Raw genomic sequence first — 23,508 nt, 5'->3', positions numbered from 1 at the left:
GCGGCGGTGACCGTAAGAGAGCGACTGTGTGTTTGTGTGTGTGTGTGTGTGTGTGTTCCAATGAACTTTGCGCCTCTGTTTGAACCACAATGCTTCATCACGTCTCCTTGAGACATTTTCAAACCTGCGCGTCTGTTTGCGATGTTTCGGATAAGCAACGAACGCACTATCCTAGCGAAGAGACAGCGACACATTAGTTATTAGCATGCGGGCAGAAACGTCAGTATGTGATGTCTAATGCAAATAAAATAATAATCATAAATAAAATAACAAAAGTCAATCACGATGCTAAAACTTGTGATACGATGAACGAGGGTGATGTGACAGACACGAGCAGAGGGAGGATGAAAGCTGAGCGACTTCCTGGCTTGCGAGACGATTTAATTAGCCGTTCTAGCGGTTTGGCCCAGGAGCGGCGAAGGCCCGCGACGCTGCTGGCAGCCGTTCTGATGATTCTTTTCACCTTTATTTGTCGTGGCGGGCTGAGCGTGTGTTCGGTTTACACCGTGGCCTCTTGCCTTTTGAAACAACGTTCCCATCAGGGTAAGCGAATCGGCAACTGGGCGTCGGTTGTGCGTAACGCGAGGGCGCCTTGTGGTGGCTCAGCTGGATGAGGACAGCCTAAGTAGAATGGCAGCACCCTGTTCGACTTCACTGTTGGTGGATGAAAAACACTCGGGAATCAGGCGTCTGTCGTTCACTGTTAAATACTGAAAATAATCCAGCTGTGCTTTGTTAGTCTGTGACAATTTAACAAAAAGTAAAAAATAAGAAGAACAGTAAATGAACAACATGTATAGTAGTCTTGGAACTCTGCCATGCATGCCATTTTTGCCCAGTGGTGAACACTGGCCTTAAGTGAGACAAGGGAGGCCTGCAGTTGTTTCCATGTTGACCTGGGTTCCTTTGTGACCTCCTGGATGAGTCGTCGCTGTGCTCTCGGGGTCATTTTTGTAGGCCGGCCGCTCCTGGGAAGGTTCACCGCTGTTCCACGTTTTCTCCATAATAATAATAACTAATAGTGACTGTCGCTGTGGTTCGCTGGAGTCCTAAAGCTTAAGAAATGGCTTTGTAACGCTTTACAGACTGATAGATGTCAGTGACTTTGTTTCACCGCCGTTCTTGAATTTCTTCGGATCGGGACGTTTTCCGGCAGCTTTTTTGGACATCTCAGGTTGAGCTTCAAACAATCACGTCGCGCTCGTTAGCGTAGCGTACGAGGGAAGTCTGGTCAGCTATGGTCATGTGATGTTCGACATATCGCAGATTTTCATGGAAAGTTTTCAATTTGAAATCTTTCCAAAATCCCCAACTTAAGTTCCTACGGAAATTTACTGCAATCAGAGACGATCCTTTTATTTTTTTTTACTTTGATTTTATTCTATTTAATTGTTTTTTTTTTTTTTTAAAGCACCGCTATCGTTTTGAATATCATGGTAGCCATCAGATCATGATCGTTGTGTGAAACTCTCGTTACAGCTGAAAGATATATTAGGTCACCATTTATTGGACTCGAGATGGTAATTGAGTCTTTAACAGTGCTCCCTCGCTCGATTTCCTTCCTTTTGCTTGCAGCGAGCGTGTGATTAAGCGCCGCTATAATGAGCAGGGGCAGCACCCTGCTGTTTGACCGCACAGCGCCGTTTTCAAGATGAGACAGCCGTTAACCTGTCACATTACACAACAGGCTTCGCCCGGAACACGTTTGTTTGCCTGTTGCGACTGTCGTTCTCATCGACGTGTGATTAAAACGCTATTGTGTGTGTGTTCTTCAGACCAGCGCAGTGCTGTGCTCGGGAGGATGCGCTTTGCTGGCTGTCAGCTCCCTGATGGCCATCATCACCATCTTCCTGCCCGGCGGAGGTTGCGAGAGGAGGATCTGCACCCTGGCTGGATACACGCAGATGGCCGCAGGTCGGCACACGCTCAGAAACCCCTTTCATAAACACCTGACCTCAGTGCGCACACTCGGAAGATAAAAATCATTCTTTGTCTTCGGTCCTTTCGGTTGGGAAGGCCGCATATAAGCAACAAAAATCGAATGAATGAAGGAATCCAACTTTAACGAGCCGAGGCACATATTTTACAATTGGGGAAAAAAAGAACGCCTGATGATCTTTCACGGGACACTAATGTGCCAAGGCACCCTGGGTGGGAATCGAGACTCTAGATGAGAAAACATCCATTAGTTTAGTTGTCATATAGCGGACAAAAAAAGAAAAAAGAATGGGATACTTTACTACGTAACAAAACACGTTCCCGCTGTCCATTCAAAATCAACCATTGCGGCATTCTGCATCCGGCCGAGAGAAGCGTTAAAACTGCACTTTATCACCCATTGAATAAATAAAATAATGAAACAACAAGAGCGAAACCGAAGACGCGAGAGGAGGAGAGCTGCTGCTAAGCAACCGGTGTGCGCGTGGCTCGCGTTCGGGTGAGGCCAAGGCAGATTTCGAGGCTGATGTAAAAAGACAATTACACCTCCTTGAGAGCGGGTCATTGGTTCAGAGCTGCATGTGACTTTTCTTTCGCCACTGCTTTCATTCACACTGAGAAAGCCTCGTGTACACACAACATGATCTTATTGCCGTCGAAAATGGTTCCGTTGGTGGCTTTCATTCTTTGCTACGGTACTCGTGTCAAATGCATTGGTGTCTTATGAAACTAGCCCATTATATTTCTCATCCCAAACCACCACGAGGTTGCCCTATTTTATTTTATTTTTTTAAATTGGTTTCCCGATGAGTTTGTCTTCAGCCACTCCAGTGTTTTTTTTTTTTTGTTGTTTTTTTTGGTGCACTTTCGGAAACGCCCTCAGTTGCCACAAGTTCAGTCAATAGAAAAGTAGTACTAAAAAAACAAAAAACAAGACCTAACTTTCTATTAGATAGTGCTTTGGCACCGTCGTGTGGCATCTTAGTGGCAAGGAACTATGGGAGAAAACAAATAAATCAAAATGATGTATGAGCCATTTATTTTTAGGGGTAGAGGAATTTGAACTGATATCACGGTAAACCATTTTGCGTCATAGTTTCTGGTATATTTACCGTTAAAACCATAATACAGGCAGCTAAGAGTGTTTTTCGAGTGGCTTCAATCACTCACGTTTGTCACGATTCCCGGCAGGGTTTGGTCCCTAACTGTACTACTTATTATCCGGCTAATCCCCGCATATGGCATTTACTAATAAGCGACTCAATTTGTTGGGAAGTTTAAATACGTGTTGAATAAACTGAAGCTTTGACATCACATGGTTGATGGAGTGTTTCCAAGTGGAGCTGAGTCTCACAAACCTCTCTGACGTCAGTGTCGCTATGGGAAGTTGAGAAGGAGTTTGCGGCGAAATAAGGGACTCGTCGGAGTTGAGTCTGCTGCGTGCCTTTTTATAATGACAAACTCGGCTCGATAACAGTGCCAAGTGGAACGGCGGGTCTTTGGTTTCTGGGTCAACGCTTGTTCGGATGGATTACAGCAACACCGCTGAGCAAAAGCCACAAGATCTCCACACGGACATGACACCGAGTGGCCCGGGGCGAGAGATGGAAACGGTATGAAAATTTCATATGGTAATTATATTGATCAAAATGATCAGTGTTATCACAATATTGCCCAAATAAATGGCAACGAGAAATGGCAGATGCACACACTCAAAGCCTTGCAACACTTCTTATTTTGATTAGAAAAAAGTCAATAAAATCAGCCACCCGGTGTTTTGCTTGTGCACGAGAAATTGTGACTAGCATCAACCAAAATGCATTTGCACAAAATGACTGAAAATAGAATACCCTACGCCCTACAGCATGCAAGGCAACGTTGTTAAGTGCAGTTTTGTGAGCTTAACCCATAGTGATGCAATGGGATTCAAAGGTTCGACTTAACTGTCTGTTATTACATCAACAGCGGCCAGGTCAGTGTTGCACTTTACGATGATGTAAAGACAGTAAATGTGCCGGTCGCCGAATGTTGACATATCCGACTAGATTCAAAAGATGCGCGTAGAACCCAAAGCATTGTTATGCGTGCTTTGTTGTGAGCTACAGAACAGAAAGCCAGCATCGTCTACACTTTCCAGCCTTGTCATTAAAGCGGGGGCGCCTTTCACGTTGCACCCCTTACAGACGTTTCGATGTGTCCTCACGCGCACACGCCGTGAACCCCCAGCAGCCAGCTGCGTTGATGTCGCCCGGACCTTTATGGAGGTCCAGAAAAAGATGTGAACTTACGCACCCTCCGCTTGTTTAGAATGACGCTCGTCTCCGATAGTTCAAATGCCGTGCGGCTCCATCAATGTTTTATGCTCCACGTTAGGGAGGCAAGCTAAAGGGGGAGGTTCTCGCCTTTCATGTATATTTTATAGGCCTGCTCTTTTTAGTGGTCAGGAACCGCTGAATTTGGATGCGCAGCTTTTTGTGCACACAATTGGGAGTGTTGAACAGACCCGCTGAGGACATTTTTGCCGTCACCCTACGTTTGGTTCATTAAGGCTCTGTTTTCAAATGGAGGCTGTAATTAGGTTTGGGTGGTGGGTTTCATTTGAGGATTGTGGTTGGGTGCTTTGGCTGCGGTGGGTATAGTGATGCCAGGACTCTGGAATGCTTCATGTCCACGTATGTTGTCACAAGACGTGCGCTTTTACTTACCGATACATTTATTGCACTTGATTTTGCAACTCGATTGCTTAAGTTGTCTCGCAAAAAAAGGAGAAACACATTTGCTGAGTTCACTGAAGTTTATGTGGAATTATTTGTAACTACTTCCATTCAGCGTCACTCATGGTACAATCAGCCGCATCGTAGCCATCAGAAAAGTTGTTCTTCGATGTATTCCCATTCATGCACTGACTCAAAGAAATAAATGGCCGAGTTTTGCTGTTCATACATTAACACATTCGTTGCAATATACAAGCATTCGTTGTGTATATATACACAGGTATAGTATATGTTCAATATAATGTGTCTTCTGGTAGCAATATAACAACACATGGGGCTCATTTGCATGATTTTATTCATTGTGTTCGGTACACAACTTAACAGCGCTACGGTACGTTTTATGTAACTTGTCATTAATTTAAAGCACTATCAAAAATTCAAGCACATTTATTTCCTGGTTTGCTTGTTGATTTGAGAAATACATGTGCATAGACTTAACAGTTTAACTATCGTCTTCTTGTGTATGTTTATGGTACAATACCTTCTCATTGAATGTTTTAACAATGTATTTTCCTGTTAATGCACTCATTTACCATGGCATCGAGAGACTTTGAGAGTGCTTGAATTTGACCTTGGGAAAAGGAGGCCCCTAGAACGAATGATTCCAAATATAATCGAAGTCACGGGAAATTTTGTTTTGAAAGTCGACCAACTCGAAAATGTCACGGAGCAGATTGGAGTCTGACTTCAAATGTAGCACTTGACCGCTAAGGATCAACCGCGAATATCCGTAGCAAATAATACTAATCATAGTCGCTTTTTTGGGCAACATGGGGAAAACCTAAATCATCTTTCGGATGTGCTCAAAAGCGAACGTTCATAAATAGTCCACAAAATGAATGACATTCAATTGTATTAGGTGCTCAGTACCGTTTCTTATTTTGTTTGGCTAACATATGACAAGATGAATTAACCCAGACCTTTCGAAGCAATTGTCTTTACATTTAGTACTTGATTACAGCTGTACGGGACAGCATGGGGATATTATATTCTTCAAATCAAAACGTAATATAAAGTCACTGAAGTAGGCACTAGCCACCTGAAGCAGATATAACGGTGAGTCTATTGGTAGAAGGATGATGAGGTCGGAGCTGCCAGGCAGGAGAGCTCGAGGAAGACCAAAGAGGAGGTTGATGGATGTCGTGAGGGAAGACGTGAGGGCTGAGGGCGTCGGAGAGGAGGATGCAGGAGATGGGCCCGCGTGGAAGAGGAGGACACGCTGTGGCAGAAGGAGAAGATGATGATTGTCGTTGCAGAGTACACATCGGACGGGGACGTGAGGATATGCTTGGAGGAAGACAACAAATCTATAGGATACTAAATCGTACAAGCTCACAAATATTCAAATGAAAATGTTGAAAAAATGTCCATTCCCGATGAAGACTTTTTCTATTCAGTCTAAAGGCTTCAAACGTCATCCGTCCGTCCATTTTCTATGCTGCTCATCCTGTTCAAGGTCACTGGGATTAAGACTTCAAATAAGTAAATATGTGTCCAACTGTTTTTAAAATGAAATTTGACACGTTGTCTGGTCCTGGCTTTGAAGGAGTCGGCGCCGGCAAAATGAGAGCGTGACGGAAATGTTCGAGCATACAAATCCAACTGTAACTTGAGGATATTTGTGACTTTTCCCCTCCATGTGTAACTCACTGAAATTGTGTCCTCTCATCTGAGTTCCCATCAGAGTTATTTTGCGGTCACTTTCATTCCAGGCTGCTTGAAAGGGAAAATGTATTTGTGTGTACATACGTGTTTGTGCGTGTGTGCGTGTGCGTGTGTTATTGCGCCGGTGTGCCTGCTGTGTCAGCGCTCCCTCGAGCGAAGCCGCTATGCAGATGCCCTCCGAAGCGTGGTGATGAAAATAGGAAGTCGCTCCGATCAAAGCACCTGCTGTGTTATTTCAGCGGCCGCCCGAGCCCGTATGGTTACCACGCCAGCTGTCAATCATTCCCCCGACACAGATGAACGCACGCGCAGCGTATCAGGCGGGATGAAAAGCTGCAGAGTCTGTTCGCACAACTTGTGCCTCCTTCTACAGTTAAAGACTTATTTTTTTTCCTCATCATTGCCCGAGAAAGAAAGATTGGCCATTGCTCATGTCAAGATGACTTTTTAAAAAAAAAAAAAAAAAATTTTTAACTCGATCGATGGCTCTTCCGAAATGTAACCTTTCGTCTGCAGTTTTCCAAACTTCAGTGTGATGTCGCTGCAAGCGTAGTGTGGGTTGGAAGTTTGGAACGCATGAAACGACCCGCGTGCGTCGACGCCCACATTGCCGGCAGTGACAACATGGAAGTCGCCTGCCATTATTTTGCTTATTTGACACACCTCAAGTGTTGCACATATAGACCATATCTAATAGTTCTGGTTTGGCTTCAGTGGGTGTTTATTATTTGTGTATATGTCACCAATTGATACATTTCAAAGGCGATACAGCTGATCTGTGTGTTTACACTGCACTCGCATTGGCGCAGATTTGATACTGAAGCATATTCAATTTGTTTGCACATTTGAAAGAGGCCTGAGCATATCCGATACCATGTTTTTTTCTTTTGTTTTTTTTCAAATAGATTTATGCTGCTGTGACGCATTTCCCAAATTGTGCCACTTGAGAGCCAAAAATCTGAATTCCGTCACTTGAAGCATGCAGTATACAGTAAATCCAGCCTTTGTAACTCCTTGGGGGACCTTATATTGCAGTGCAGTTCCACAACTCTGGAAACATTAATTAATTATGTGGAAAAACTTGAATATTGCAACAACACTCCACTGATGCACAGTGGGCAACCTTAACAATGAGTTCGGTGAGCTCGAGCAAGCACGTTGTCTTAGATTTCCGCCTTGCGGGTCTCTCACAGTTTTCTTTGTGACTCGCATTTTGGACCAGCCGGCATGCTCACAATCACAGGAGTCGTCGCTACAAGTCAACTTTGTGTACGCAAACGCTCCGACTTTAAGTCACACGACTTTAGGCCATTTTTTTCCTGCCATATTTGAGTCCAGTACAACAATATGGCTGCAGACGTGTTTGCTTGCAAATGAATTGTCCGTGCTGCTTGTATTTATTCGAGATTTGATTATGAAGGATCATATCTATACAGTAACGATGTCTAATGTCGACATGCCGTTGTGAAGGTGAAGAGGATTACGCTGCCAGTCGACGCACACGCGAGCACTTTAGTGTTGTGTAACAGCAGCTGAGCAAGGGTGCAAAGGTCGATTCAGACGAGAGAGGCTGGACGTTTTCACATCTGCTCAATTTCTCCTCGTCGTCGTCCTCTAAAAGTGGACGCACACAGACGCTGCAGGGAGGAGGAGAGGCTGCACACGTTGCACGAGTCCTCCACCGCTGAAGGCCTCACTGGTTTTCCCCCCCAACTTAAATCGGACACAGTGAGTTGGAAGCCAGATCCTGCATTTCGCGATGTTAACGGGGAAAATGTGGATCGAGATGCTTAAATGTTATTAGGAGGTCATCTTTCAGTTTTAGTCTCTTCAACCTGGTAGTTGTGCTGGGGGGCGTTTATTTTCAGATGAACCAGTTATGTTGCACGCACATGACTTCCGACTTTTTGTTGGGGCCCAAGTGATGCGCTGTAAAAAGTCATTTGCTTCTTCTACGTCTGACTGCAAAAGCATCCGTGCTAATATTTGAGTGCACTCAATTTTGACGACCTAAGAAGCTTTTTAAAAGTGAGAGCTACTTCTTGGGTACTGATTAATGCCTGACGGTTTTCCCAGCAAATTGGGGAGGAACAATGACTTTTGCCGCATTGTTGGTGTGCGTACCACACGCAAGAGTTGGTTCTAATATTTTGATTACCGCTATCATCTACGTTAGATGAGCAAAATCAGGAACACCTCTCGGTATGATGCCGCAATCGTCATTTTGTAAAGGTACAACTTCGACTTATAACTCGCTGCGTTAGCTAATAATACCGACAGCGCCTTTGCCGGTTGACCCACTCTTGTGGCCTGTGATGAGTGTACGCCACGCAGAGCACAGCTGCTCTGTGTGGGCGTGGGTCTCTCCACAAATTCCCACTCGCGCCTGTTCGATGGAAGGAGCAGCCGGGATGAGTCATTGTTGTGACTGCAGTTGCAGGGTTGCACCTGCTGGAGCTCTCCAGCAGCCATAAACACACTCGCACTTGAACAAACGCGTGCGTGCGTGCGTGCGTGCGTGTTTGTGTGCACTTTGCTTTTCCTCCCGTTTGTCATTTTCCTCTCATCCTCCTCCTGCCGTGATTGATCCTCCGCTCAAAGCCTTCTCTCGGGTGCGTGCTGATGAGCTTGTTTTTCTCTGTGTGAGGAGTTAGGACTGCAGTGCTGGCTGGCTACGAATCATACAATGTTATTGATCCTGCAGTGTTGCTCAGTTACAGTTTTTAGTTTTTAGTTTTTGAAACTGTGTGTGCCAGAATGGTGCTTTGATGGAAGTTCAAGTCAGGTTTTTAGTATAAACTCATAAGAGGCAGCACGATCGTGTGTGTTAAAGGTTTGACGACAGTATGGATTATGATTTAGTTTTCCCCAATCTCCAGCTCTCCAACATTTCAGTGTTTAATAATGTTTAATTTTTCTGAGCTCTTAATCAATCCATTTCACGAATCAATCATTGGTTGCACGAGACGCATTAATCCCTACTAAATCTGGATTCGTCATCTTGCCAAGAGCTTTTTGACGATTCTAAGCACGAGTGCACAAAACGAGGTCCACAAAAGCTTGCGTGGATTAGAATTGGATTTGGGCGGCATCGTGTGGCGACGGATCTTTGCTTTCAAACTTGCAGTTGTACTGCTCCAACAAAAAAGAAATATGCACAAGATAGACGCCGAGAGGTAGACCTCGCACTCGGTCCTGACACGTCCATCGCCTCAACTCTCGGATGACGTTAAGAGGCGGGAACCTCACAGAAGCGACTAAAGCCGGCCCCGACTGTTTGTTTGCCCTCTTTCACCATTTGACTGAGGCTTCAAGAGGATGCGAGCCAGATGTGAAGTGTAAACACGACGCAATCGCCACAGCTGTGGCATTCCTCAAACGCACTCTACATTGTTAATCTCGTCGTATCTTTGCCTCAGCGGGCCTCTGAGGAAACTTGCTCCTTCTTTGAACAAGCGATCCCGTCATTGTGACATACTTGTCGGAAACAAACCAAGAACCGCATCGGCATTGTATTAGCCGAACGAACGATAAAGTACACTCGGCATCCGCGTTGTGTTTGAATTCATGGCAGTAGTGGTTAGCGCTCAGTCATCGTTTGTCACAATGCCAATAAGGGCAAAACCTAAATGCCCAGATGAGATGCCGATCATGTCCTTCCTACACATTATTACGTTCAGGCTGTTCTTTGGAAAGACTGCATTCTTGACTCCCAGTATCTCCCGGGTCTGTCAGTTCGGTCGAGGTCTGTTTACTCTACAGTTAGCTGCTCGCTTTCGTCACGACTGGAATTCCCCCGCTTCTCAGCTTCCAGCCCAAGCGTGTCAGATAGAGAGAAGAGAGTTTATTTTGGAGCTGGAGAGACGCAAGATGTCGTTCTCATGGTGTTCCTCTCACGCTGTTCAACAAGACTCCTTTTTAGAGCACCGTTCAGTTTGCTTTTGTCAAGGTTTTGCTTTGCTTTGGTTGCAGAATTCATCGGCTTTATTTGAACTCTGTAATTCCAGTCACCAGCTCAACTTCCTATTCTGACGCCGTTGTTGCTTAGCTGTTCAGAAAAAGTCCAAATGAATCTAAGCTGTTGTAGTAAAGCTTTTCCCGACATTTCCTTTGTCTTTCTAGCAGACGCCTGCAGGTTTTACGCTAACACTGACTGTGATTTGGAACTGTTCATAATTCCTTCCAGGGCCCAGTTTGAGTGGAAGAAAAACGGCCCCAACGCATGATGAAGCCTCCGCCAGGTATGGTGTTCTTTTGGTGATTATCTGGCTTGTGTTTGCGGCGGAATTAAGGCCAAAAAGTTTCACTTTTCATTTTTCCACCTGTGTCTGGGAGATTGCGAGTTGGTTGTTGCAACATGCAGCCAATCTTGGATGTTTTTTCTTTGTGAGCTCGGGCTTCCCGCCTTGCCATAGATCAGACATATGACGAAAATGGGAGATTGTAGTCACGTGCACTGAACAGCCAGCACTTGCCGGAAATCTCCTTCAGTGTTTCTGTCGGCCTCTTGGTGGCCTTCCTGACCAGTTCTATTCCTCGTATATCCACTGTACATGTAAACATGCAGTGGCTAAGGAATCAATGACCCTCACCAGAGACGATCAAAACTTCTCTGTTGTTGTTGACAACTTCTAAAAGGAACGCATCGTGAAACATGAAAGTGGAGTGTCACACTTTCATGTCTCTGTTTGCTAAAGCAGAATTACAGCCTGTCAAAAAAGCAAAATGGCTTCAGTGAGAAGAAAAGGTGTGATTGCCCTGTCAGAAGACCTGGTCATCATCATCATCATCATCGTCTTTGCTTGCCGCCTCTCGCCGGGCGTCGTTATTTCAGCCAAACATGCAGAAGAAGAAAAATGGAGCATCAGAAGAGAGAAGTGCTGCCGAAAGCAAGATGCAATTATCCCCCCGATGCTTTACTTATTTGCCACTAAGATGAGCGTAATAAGTGAATAATGCATCCTTGCGTTTTTATCTCAAGAATATGTTCCCCTCTCGCCCACTTTCTTTTAAGTATTCTTTTTGTTCGCCTCTCTTCTGACTTCAGCCCCTCCTCTACCTCTTCATCTTCCTTTTTTTTTTTTTTTTTTAAATCCTGTTCGGCTGTTAGGTCAAACAGAATGGGGGAAAATCTGTATCCCTTCGATGCCGGAACATCTTCATCTTCCTTCTTCATTTTCTCCACTTGAAACGTGCCCGCTGTCCATTCCTGGGCGGAGGACCCGCCACTGAAAAGAAGCAAAGCAAAGCAAATTTATCTGTATAGCGCATTTCATACACATGGTGACTCAATGTGCTTAACACGATTTAAAAGCGTTTTATAAAAAAAAAAAAAAAAAGCAGCTTAAAAACGTTGAAAAATATATATTTTTTTCATTACAATTAAAACAGCGTACAGTGCAAGAAATATGATTAAAAAGTGGAAATACTCTTAAAAGCATGAATTTTTAACCTGGACTTTTTTTCTTTTCAGTTGGCAACTTCTTCCATTTGTGTGCAGCATACCCGCTAAATGCTGCTTCACCATGTTTGCTGTGGACTCTGGGCTCCACTATTTGACCCGAGTCTGTCGCTCTCAGAGCCCCACTGACTTTATATCCCATTAGCATCTCTTTCATGCGAAAGCGAAGCCATTTAGTGACTTAAGTGTGGTTCTCGGCCGAAAGGGGCCGATCCTTTTCTCTGCTCGAGTGTGTTCTCGCACGTGTGCGTCGCTCTCGCATCTCACGAACACCGCATACGTTCGTTCGTTGGCCGTTAATCTCACACAAAGTACTTGCGTGCTTTGTGTGAGCGATTGGGCTCTGTACATCACCGTTGCGTCACTGTCTTCTTTAATTGGCGTGGTGCGACTCTATTAGTCATCCAGGGTAATTAACGTCCCTCGGGGGTGGAAATTTAACCTCCCCGCTTTATAGGCTTGTTCTGCAACACGCTCTGATGTAGTCAACATGCAGCTCCAACAATGATTTATAGCCACAAAGTAAATCATCTTAGATTTTACAATTTGTTACTAAATGTTTTCCCGGCAACGGCTTTTTCGTCGGTGCGAGAAGCCGTAAGGAGCTGATCAAGAATAATGACGCTGGCCTCAGTCCCACCCTGAAGCCTTTTTAATCACCTCGCACCAACACCTCCGTTTATTTGCTTGCTTGTATAGTCGATCTAAGAGCCAAAATAACAACAACAAAACATCCTCAGCGGGGACTGTACAGCTAAATGAACAACTTTCCGCTCTTTTACGGACTCGGCTATCTTCACACTACATTTGTGTGTGTGTGTCTGTGTGTGTGTGTGTGTGTATACACCGAAGTAAATCCCTGTTGTGAGTTCCGTCCAGGTCAAGGTGACTCGATCGAGGTGAGGAACGTCGTGGTATTAGGTGACGGGCAGGCTTCCCAGACAAAGATTTTAGGCGACTGCTGCTTGTGATTCGTCTGGTACGACTGCAAATGCACTCCCAAGGGAACGTGCGCGATGCGTACACAAACACGGGCACGAAGACATACGCTCGTGGTTCAGCCAACTCTGTTCCACTGTTTGTGTATGGGCAGCATTGTCTCCCTTGTATCCCCGATCATCTTAGACACTGCTGGCTTGTCAAAGGCTTGCAATGTGAACCGCAGCCCGGGAAGGAGGGAGAGGGTGAACTGAAATCAAGAAAATGCGAGCAAAGGACAGGGAACAGAAGAGGAGGAAACGAAACAGGAAACTGGAAAAAAACAACAACAAAAAATGCTGAGAAATAACCCCAAACAATCAGTACACGCACTCCTCTCTGTACACTCGTCTTCTTATTGATTGAAAACGTTTGACCACGTCACAGGATGTTAGCTTCAGTTGCATCAATGTTTTCACTCTCATATGTAATCCCTCCAATGTTGTTTTCCAATGACAAAATCCAACACTCCTCGTGCACGCGTTTGGTCAAACCCTGTGAAATGGCGCAGAAGCGATGAACCATGGAACAGGTCCGACGGCATTGGCGGGAGACTCAATCAGATGAACGAAAAACACACTTTACTTGGGCAAACTTCAAATGGAACAAACAAAACTCTAATTGGTTCCAGCTTCTCTTTCCATGTTTACCAACATTGTAACCTTGGTGTGCCGTTAATGAGTCATCTGTATGAAATGAAATTGCTTTAACGGTTCAATTGTATTGAAGATGTCTTTTTTCATTTTATTGGGATGCGTAAAAGTTATAGTCCTTGTGCTCAACACTGGCTACACTTTTAGTTTTTCCAATTATTTTCACAGTTATTTTAAGTCTTGGCTGCGATACTAATGATAACATTCTCACGAGATATAGTATTCGGTATCGTCTTCGCAGTATTCTAATATGCATTTGTTGAGCAGATTACAGGCCGAAGCTTTTCTTCACAAACAAAATGCGTGGCTTTATTGTTTCCCAGAACATGCGTGTGCCAATATAATGTTGGCAGGCGTGCTTCTAAGTCCCAAATGATCAAAGTGTCTAATGCGGAAAGTCCTAATGAGTGCTGTCGTGGACCCAAGCGATGAGGAGTCTTTTTCAGATCAACAGTCGCCACTATTGCGAACTCGGCATCATATCACTGCTAAACGAACAAACGCAAATTAGGTTAACCCTGATTGAGCCTTCGCAAGCTGTGTTTGAGCTGATCCCAAAACTGTTTGAGGTGGAGCTCGGGTCTCCAGTTTGGAATTGTCGCGTCTTGCGTCGCGTCGCCGTAAAGCGGTTTCCCTCTCTGTTTTCATGTTGCTTTCACTGCGAATTGTTCCGTCAGCCTTGGTCAGTCGCTTTTGGGAGGGCCAACGAATAATAACCGCTGCCGACGAAGTAGACGCTAATCTACCGTCGCGGCAACGCGATGAACCAGAGTGAGTTTGCAATGTGGAGAAGTGCTGTCAATCTCCGCTTCAGTTCAAGTTCGCAAATCTAGAGACCCGCTTATCACAACCATGAATGCACTGTTCTTTCTTTCTGCGACAGTAAACACTTGAAAAGCTTTAGGAATCCACAAAGCCGCAAGGATGACTTGCGCATGACTACAAAGCATCTCTCGCTCGCTGATGATTCGGTCCACGATAGTGGTGTCCAAACTTTTTTCTCCGAGGGCCACATACATAGAACGCTAGAACCCATCATCAAGCAATTGCTGTATATTGTATTTATAGTTATTTGGAGAAACTGCTAAGAGACAGCTTTCTGTTGAAGATGACAATGGCAAATAGTTCAAGAGTTTTGCTTCTGAGTTTCCCAGAAGCAAAACAAGAGCAATAAGTCGATTTTTACAGCGGTTTCTTGAGAATCCTGATATGATTTGTTCACAAATTGGGTGTTGACATGGGCCAGAATTATTTTGAATCACCACTGGTGACCGCCTATTTTAGCCACTAATTGTATTAGAAATAGTTGTTGGGGTTTTGTTGCAAACCCCAACTTTTTCGACTCCCACAATTTTTAAGATTCCGCCACCCAAGAAAATGGTGTTGTGGGCGTGTCAATTGTTATTTTTAGTCTGTATATGCCGCGCTCCGCTAAAAGATGGACGGTGGACGGGCCAATGGCTTCGTACAGGCAACTCGGTCTCCCAGCTGCTAATATCGGGTGATCTTGTTGCTTGCCGTTTGTTTTATTAAGCCACAATAAATCAAAGGAGAAAGCTACTCCACTTCGATACCTCAGCATGTTAAGATGCTCTCGCTTTGTTGGTGTTGAGGAGTTTTTACCTAACATATCCCGGCGTTTTTTTTTTTAATTTTTATTTTTTTTATTTATTTATATATTTTTTTCTCCACCGTACTTAAGTTATTGATGCAATCTCATCGAGTGATGGCTTCTTTTTCTGATGCAGAACATATAGCCACAGCTCGGAGGGCTTACACAAGCAAAGCAGAAATCATCAAATCCCCCGACATGCCACAACACATCCTTGACTGCTGCAACCAAGAGGAGCCGATGCAAGTGGCACTTTGTGTGCGTGTGCGTGTGTGTGTGTGCGTGTGTTGTTGGGGTTGCAGACAAAAGGACTGTGGAACATCTGGATGCTGGTGATAGCTCTGCTCTCACGCGTTACAAGCCAAATTAATCAAACCTGTTGGGTAGGCTGCTCTGTGTGTGTGCGTGTGCGCGCCTTCTATTAAAAGTGGCTTCACATCCTGGACGCCCACGTGCCGGCATATAGTCATCCGGGGAGGGTGACAGGATGGAGAGAAGAGAAGATGGAGTGAACATATAAATCAGTGGGCTGAATTTGTCAGGGCGTGGCAAACTTGACAAAATCCGACCGCCGTCATTTCACCTTGCAGTGGAAGGACAGTGTCAGTCGGTGGCGCTAATGCGCCGTTAGGCTGGTTTGCCAAACGCCCATGAATTCCCACAGAAGAAGAGCAACGAGGAAGGACAGTACATTAGGTACAAGCGTGCGCTATGCTCGCATTTTCCAAGTTTGCAGGTTATGTGGACAACGAATGTTATTAGTGTATTTTTATACAGTACCACACTGTTGAGTGCATTTGTTCTTATTCGTAAAAACAAAAAAATGATTTTAGTTTTTGCGTTCTATGGTAACGTTGTCTGTTAAGTGTATGAAAAATATGAACGCAATATCGATTATTGATACAGTCGACTGGAGTTGCTCTCCATGAAGATTGAAGACAGTTTGTCAGTTGAATGAGTTCAACGCTTCGCCATCCTCCCGTCCTCCTCTGACGTGAAAAGCTTTTAATGATCATGGAAGTGGGGAGCTTTCCAAATGGCAGCGGCTTTAATTGAGAAAAATGAAAGGGACACCGGTACGATTCATTGCTCTAAATCGACGAGCGGCGGGTCGACCCTCCTGCAGTTTTTCCATCCGCTCCCACTTAACCCTCAATGAGCCACTTGCGCTGAAGAGAACGTGTGGAAATTTCCTTTCGCGGGCTCGGGCTGTATGGTAAATCAACTTGAGGAATGCCTCTGCCCACCTCAATTGTGTTTCACGGCGCGGAGATCAAACGCGAAGACCGTCGGATGTATCAAATGCTTGTTGGTTTGTGATGCCCTAATTTAAAAACAATCTTTCTCCGAGTCATAAAGTGTATTCGAGGCAAAGCGGTGAGTTACCGTGGCAAAGGGCTGACCTGCTAACGAACCTCTCCTTAGTGACGCCATCGGTTGCCGCCTCCCGTGGTTTAAAACTTCGCAATGGGGCGAGCTTGCGTAGTCTGCTTCAATCCCCTCAGCGCTCCGATTTCCATGTCTTCTTGCAACTTAAGGTTTCCGGAGCTGGCCGCAGGTCAACGCGGGTCCTCTTCACCGCCGGCACTGCCCCCGGCCCCCTCCTCCACCGTCCCTCCTAGATGACCCGCCGTAATCTGTGGTTATGTGTCAAGCAGGGGGACATTTGTTCCACATTAATAAATTCATCTTCTGCCGCGGGCATTGATGGCACTATATATCAAGGAAAAGAGAGCTGTTGCACAAAATGAGATCATGCATCCATTCCTATGCACTTCACTTCTTTGTCTTCTTTTCAGCCTCGCCGCTTCGCGGTAACCTCTTGCCAGGCAGTTGAAGGAATGTGTGAACGAGCCTCGTTGCCGTCTTCATCTGAATTTGCGTTTTAATTATTCCTCAAAGATGGACCACAACTTGCTTTACCATGTCTTGTCAACCAGGAAATAGGAACATGTCCAAAGATAAAAAGTCTCCATTTGAGGAGATTATTTTTTTTCCCACTTCTCTTCCTAATGAAGACCTGTCAAGTTGCTGAAAGGGAGCTCGGGGGTTCCGTTTTCCAATTCACTGGGTGGGGGTGGGGGTGGGGGTGGGGGGGGGAACTCTCAAAACTCTCAAGGTAGCAGAGAATATCCAAACTTAGCAGCAGTGATGCAGGCTTCATGCTTTCAGTTGAACCTCAGTTCGCTATAATTTTACAAACAAGCAAATAATAATAAGACGAAATCAAAGATCTGACGGAATTCTCCCATTTTCCCTCTCAGAGGTTTTTGTATAGTGTCGACGTTTACATTGGCGTAGAACTGCACTGCATTCGTTGTGCTAAATAACGTACCGTAGTCGGGTAAGATAATAAAATATGACCAAAAACCTCTTTCGATGAATAGTAACATTGTGCTACAATAATAAAAGTTTTTCCCCCCAGCTGTACCTAATTTTGTGGAGTTACAGGCAAGAACATGCACACCGATGACCTGCTTTTGGGTGCTTCACCAATAATTGCCGTAGATTTCCATTTACCGAACTGAACCAATGTTGATACGCTTTTTAGATAAGCTTGATAGTTTTGTATGTGAAACGTACTTACACATTTGACCTTGCATGACACATTTTAACTATAGTACAAGCTGTGTCATTATCTCGAGCCCATCTGTTCATCCTTTATTTTTTATTTTTTTTACTTTATTGCAGAAGTCCCAGCAGGAGCAAGCGGGTCGTTGTTTTTCAAGGCAATGTCTTCCCACTGGAACATTTCCTTTCACAACTCCGTACGATTGCTCTGTAAAACAACTCGCAACTTCAGAAGGCTTCTTTACCCGTTTCGACGCGGCACTTCTCTATGCAAGGTTGTCACCGTAGTCAAAGAAAAACTGCCACGAGCGCTGCACTTCTCACGGCCCGATTAATTTTACAGCTTGTTCTGCATACGAGGCATTGTCGTTTGCACGACGCCTCAAGTGTACGGTTGAATTGCCCCAAGATGCAAGCCTGCGTTTTCCCGAGGTCCGCCTGGTTAGGGATTGACGACTATTCAGCGAGTGCGGTAGAACCTCTCCGGCGGAACGTCGGCGGACCTCCGATGTATTTGAATTCTTCCAGGGTCAATTAGGTCAGTCAGGGTCACATTTTCATTTTCTCACGTTCTTCACAAGTCTAAAAGGAACCTGACCGTCGCAACTGTTAACGACAAAGCATTTTTCTTTAAGTGTGTCCTGTGATTGATTGCCGACCAATCGGTTCCGGGTGTCATCTGCCTTCTGCCTGAAGTCAGCTCGAATAACCGTGATAGAAAAATGATCAAATAGTTCCCTCAAAATGCCGTCCCATTTCCACCGTTCCACTGTACTGTGCCACTCTAACTGCGGCCAGATGTTCGATAACACGCGAGACGTTGAATGAGAGTGACCTGAGAGGCTTAAGTCAAGCAACATGCTCTCGCCTCCGCTTGTGTCGCCTCATCTGCCAACTCGTTCCCACGTGAGCCACGTAAACTCCGCAGCTGCCGTCGCCGATATTTGTCATCATCATGGGCGCGTACGCACCACGTTCAGCACCTTCAGCGTCCGACTGGACGTGCGGCGGCGGCGGCGGCGGCTGTCAGTCCGCCGTGTCCTTGTATGACATCGGCGGCGATGTTGCGAGGACACGGAAGCAGCAGATTTGCACATTCGCAGCGGCGTCATCGACGACGACGCCCGTGCTTGTCCGACCCACACGCACCCACGTGATTTCACAGTTTTGTCGTGGGACTCGTCGGCTCTGGTTCTCAGTCCGCTGTGGGTTCCACTCAACCGCTGTATTCCAAAATACAGATGGAGTTCAGAATATAAGGCAAGTCCTGCTCCACCCGTTCCTATTTAATGTTCACTTTTCAGTAACTCATAACTTTTATCATTATGACCTGCTGGTTACACAGAAGAGCTTTTTTCCCTTTGTGCTCATTAAGGCCTGCAGAAGGTATCAAACAGATTTGTGTGTAATTTTGCTCTTCTGTATAGTCGTGTCTTTGCTATTTGTTCAGTGTTGAGACGGTTAATTGGAACGTGGCGCCGAGTAATTGAAGGTCACACCTTTGTGCGAGCTGCCTTCTGGAAGAAAGGCTCCTCTTGACGCGAGGGTTTGATTTCAATTTGATTTGAAAACTAACACGACAACCAAGACGTATTAAATGCCGTTTCTTATGTTAAAGGGTAAGGTGCGTTCATCTCTTGTCCTTAAAACGGACATCTCCTTTTTCCAGAGAAGCAACGAGGAATCGCTCGTCGCTGAGTCGCTATTGGCAACCATCGCGCACACATCGCTACGAAACGGACTCGGCGCATCAGAAGCTGCGACCGACCCTGTTGGGCACAGATAACACAGTTACTTTAAATGAATTACTTTGTTTTTCTTGAGGATTGTGCAACTCTCAAAATCAGATTTAGCCTTTCCTCCCGAGGAAAGAGAAGTAAAACGACACTGTTTACACGCTGCGCAGTTTAACGAGGTCCAATCCTAAGCGTAATTAGGGTCCTAAAAGTCTTTAATGTTTTGCCGTTGGAAATAAAATAACGCTCATTGACATTGATTGACATTGAGGTGAAGTCACGGAATGATAGCAGCTGTCAGTGCGGCACGGTGCAGACTACAACTATAATAACGGACGGCGTGGAAATGCGTTGTAACACACTGTCGATCAAATTGGTGTGTGTTTGTGCGTCCCTTCAATCGGTTTTGCATAATCATTTGCAGCACACTATATAGATGGAATTGTGCTTCGGCATTTGTTGATCAGAGATGCAATTCAGAGATGCAATTTCTTCTGCCCAAAAACGTTTGTTTTGAAGTGTTAATTCTTCATCTTCCTCTCCACTCGCGAACATCTTTGCTTGATCCCCCTTTTTTTTTTTTTTTTCTTAGATTCCGCTTATGCGTACGTATTTTCCTCACTTTCTGTCCCCTTCCAAACGCAATGCCGTTCTCATTGTTGCCAATAAAAAGGCTCAAGCTTTCGCTCCGTTTCCCCCCCCCGCCCCCCCCCCCTTCCTCCTCTGCTTCCCTTTCTCTTCCTTCTTGGATGCGATAATGATTTATTATCGCACCACAAGAAGGGGGCGGAGATGTATGGTGCGGAAGGAGCGAACAGACTTGGAATCGGTGACTGTTGCCCTTGCGCAAGGACAACGCGCACATCCGTATCCATATCTCCTCACATGCATGACTTGAATGGAAAGGAATCGATTGTGGCGGCTGCGCTTATTTAAAAAAAAATGTATTTCCCCCTTCTCATTCAAACCTTGTTCTGACTGCTTGCCCTCTCATGCGGGGTCTTTAATATCCGTTATGGGTCAGTTTAAAGCCCCGCGCCCGTACGTAAGTCAATTTGAATCAAGTAACCTTTTGAACGATCTGTGGATGTTTTAGAAGAACAAAACTGCATCGTGGATCTGAAACTATATGGGATTCTTTCTATTTCTATTTCTAGACAGACTGACGAACTTTGGCTCTTCTGCGGTTTTCCCACTGGGCCACAATTCCAAATGTTCCTCCCACTATACAGGCCGAATCTTAAAGAGGTGTGTTTGCTCACAGCCTGCGTCCCTCTCTCGCATAAAAATTACAGCGCGTTAGTGGCTACAAGACAAAGCAAGGCTCAAGAAAGCGACCGCTTTTATGCTGCGGCCCAAGATGGTCCGGTCCCGTAGACGAGAGTGCGGTTTTGCATGGTAATAGGCTGATGGTTTGTATAGATGGATGCAAGTCTGAGACTTGCTGGCAATCACACGGAACCTGAATGAGAAAGAGGTTCCACGGCTAATTGTGTTTTCCACAGTAAGCCCCGGTCGGCCTGTTCTCAGCCATTGATTGCAAGCGCCGGATTGAAGGCTTTTCGGGGCAAGATAGAACGGTTCCTCCACTCTGAATGGGCCGTTCCGCAAACACAGAAAAGCTGCGAGACAAAAAAAGGATGAAGGACGATTATTGGATTGGACAAAGTTGGTTGGCAAACATTTTCCTGAAAGAGTTCACCGAGTGTCACAGTTGAATGTGCGGCAGGACTTGCCAAACAAAATGAATGGAACGGTTTGAAAGGTAGCAATTGTTGGCTATGTTCCCAATTATCTGTTCGTCGATCTACTCCTGCAGTCCAAATACGTACCAGAGGGCCCCAATATGAGTAAGCGAGCCCGCACAATCCAATTCCTTTTTTAGGTGACACTTGAAGACAAGCTGTATTGAAAATGAATGGATGTATACGCTTTCTGTCATACTGGCTTGAACTTCAAATAGTTTGATCCTTTTTGAGGGTGTGAGCTGATTGCTGGTCTCTAGCCAATCAGCCGCTACCACACCATTTCTGTAGCACACTTTTAATATGTATGTGTGTAATCCTTTCTTGAGATTTTTTTTCTTGGTATGGTCGAGACTTAGGCTGACCGTCAAATGGGAAATCTGAAGCTCACCCGTCGTGTCAAAGTGGACGTCTCGCAGACAGTTTGGCGGCGTGCTAAGATGAAAGTGATGATGATGAAGATGAGGCCTGCCTGCTTCTTGTATCCTTTCCTCCCCCGCGACTTTTCTGACCTTGCGGGCTGCGCCATTCAGCCGCAGACATCCTTGAGCCCGGCTGTGTTTATGTCTTTCCTAACCTTTTCACAAATGTTCAGCCCGGCCATTGCCTCGGTTTATAATGTCCATCCATCTCTGTCTGGCTGGCAAATGCAACCCCTGAAAGACATAATCGGATTGTGGGGGCATTAACCAGCCAATAGCTGCAGACATTGGCCAACCTGCGAGTAACCGGGTGGAGAGGGGGGGGGGGGGGGGGGCGCCGCCGCCGCCGCCGCGTTTGTCAAGTGTCAGGGCTGAGACCTGAAAACCAGATGCAGACGCGTAGCGTACACTTGCGCCCTCATCTCGGGAATTGACACAAGCGGTTTAGTATGCGGAGGGGGCTGCTGTGCCATTTCATTTGCTGTCACGCTGGACGGAGGAGTTAATGGCTTTCTAAAGCGCAGATGATCTTTACAATATCAACTCGACTGAGAGTGTAAGCGTTGTCACAAATTTAGGAGCGTTTATATTGACATGAGAGAGTCAAGTGCTGCGTGTGTTCGTTTAGCTGCCAATTTCCTTTCTGCATTGTTTGTTCCCAAAACGAGACGACGATCAGAGGCGGGCGACCTCTCAAAAGACGGATATGGTCCAGTATCGACTGGAGCTGACACGCTTGTCATTGGGGATGCAAACGCATTTCATTCTTTCGTTATATTCTGTCTTGATGCTCATATCTGATGATTTCAGCCAAGAGAGTTGACAATGACTTGCTGTTCTCTGTTCGAGTATCGCATGGACACGTACGCACTTGTTTGCGTGTACATCTGAGCGCTCAAAGGCGGGAAACGGCGATCGGTAATCATTTGAAAGGGGGAAAGCGAGGCGCCCCATCAATCGCACAGCGTTCCTTAACGGTTACATTGCCACATCTGTGCAAACGAGATGAATGTTTAAAAAAAAAAAATAAGAATAATGTAATTATCCTTTATCATCAGCCCGAGGAGCCTCGACATAATTAGGCCTTCTTTTTGTTTCACGTTGATTTGTTCTTGCGCTCCTTTGGGGTTGAACCCATCCAACCAGCCGTGGGACCGTGAACTCACCGGCGGTCCCACCAGCGGAAGCTGCTGGACGTGGCCGCTGCTGCAATCGCAGTGTCACTTACATGCCAGCGTGACTTACATTGTTCCTCTCAATATACCTTGTATGCTTTTGTATTTTACCGTCATATTAGATACTTTGTTAAGCTCATTTCCAATAATGCTTTTCCAAATTCCATCTATCAAGGTTTCATTGACATGTTTGTTTATTTCTTGCGGTTGAGTAAAATGTCAGCTGGAGTGGACAAAAACTAACGCAATTAGTGGTAATTACCGCCGTTCATAAACGACCTCGTTTATACAGACAATGAAGGGGGAACTGGTGATCCCAGCATCACCTTGTTGCTCATGAAAACAGCAGCACCTACCAAAAGCACATCTTTCAGGTGAACGAATGTGCGGCATCTGAACGGCTGCCGCCAAGATCGGTGCTTCTTAAACTTTATGCACCAAGTGCCACCTACAAGAAGACTTTGCTTTCCAAGTACGACCATCATGACGAACATTAAAGCACAGTAGCGTAGCCGACCCAAATGTTCATCAAAAACAAGACAGAGGTTTTATTCCTAAAAAGTATATTTCATTTTTGCTTGCAAGCCAGTGTAATATTATGCGGGTTGAACCTTAACACTGTGTTTGAATATAAGAAAACAGACAAAAACTGATTAAATAAAAATATATTCTACAAACAGTCAAAGTTGAGAAATTTTTTTGGGGAATATTTGTTTTTAAAAGAAACCGTTCTTAAAGATTAAATACAAATGTATGGAACTTAAAAGTTAAATACAAC

At 45.3% G+C, this 23,508-nt stretch overlaps 1 protein-coding gene across 1 annotated transcript in view; it reads left to right on the top strand.

Moving 5' to 3' along the window:
• Positions 1 to 23,508, top strand: part of LOC133416223 (LHFPL tetraspan subfamily member 7 protein) — a 52,290-nt gene that overhangs the window by 14,154 nt on the left and 14,628 nt on the right. The window contains exon 2 of the mRNA XM_061702986.1: positions 1,776 to 1,914. Coding sequence (XP_061558970.1) covers positions 1,776 to 1,914 — 139 coding nt within the window. The remainder of the gene's footprint in view (positions 1 to 1,775; positions 1,915 to 23,508) is intronic.

The sequence above is a fragment of the Phycodurus eques genome, chromosome 17 (genome assembly GCF_024500275.1).
Source record: "Phycodurus eques isolate BA_2022a chromosome 17, UOR_Pequ_1.1, whole genome shotgun sequence".
Lineage (NCBI taxonomy): Eukaryota > Metazoa > Chordata > Actinopteri > Syngnathiformes > Syngnathidae > Phycodurus > Phycodurus eques.
The sequence above is the reverse complement of the archived record's forward strand: the minus strand, read 5'-3'. Positions and strand labels throughout refer to the sequence as shown.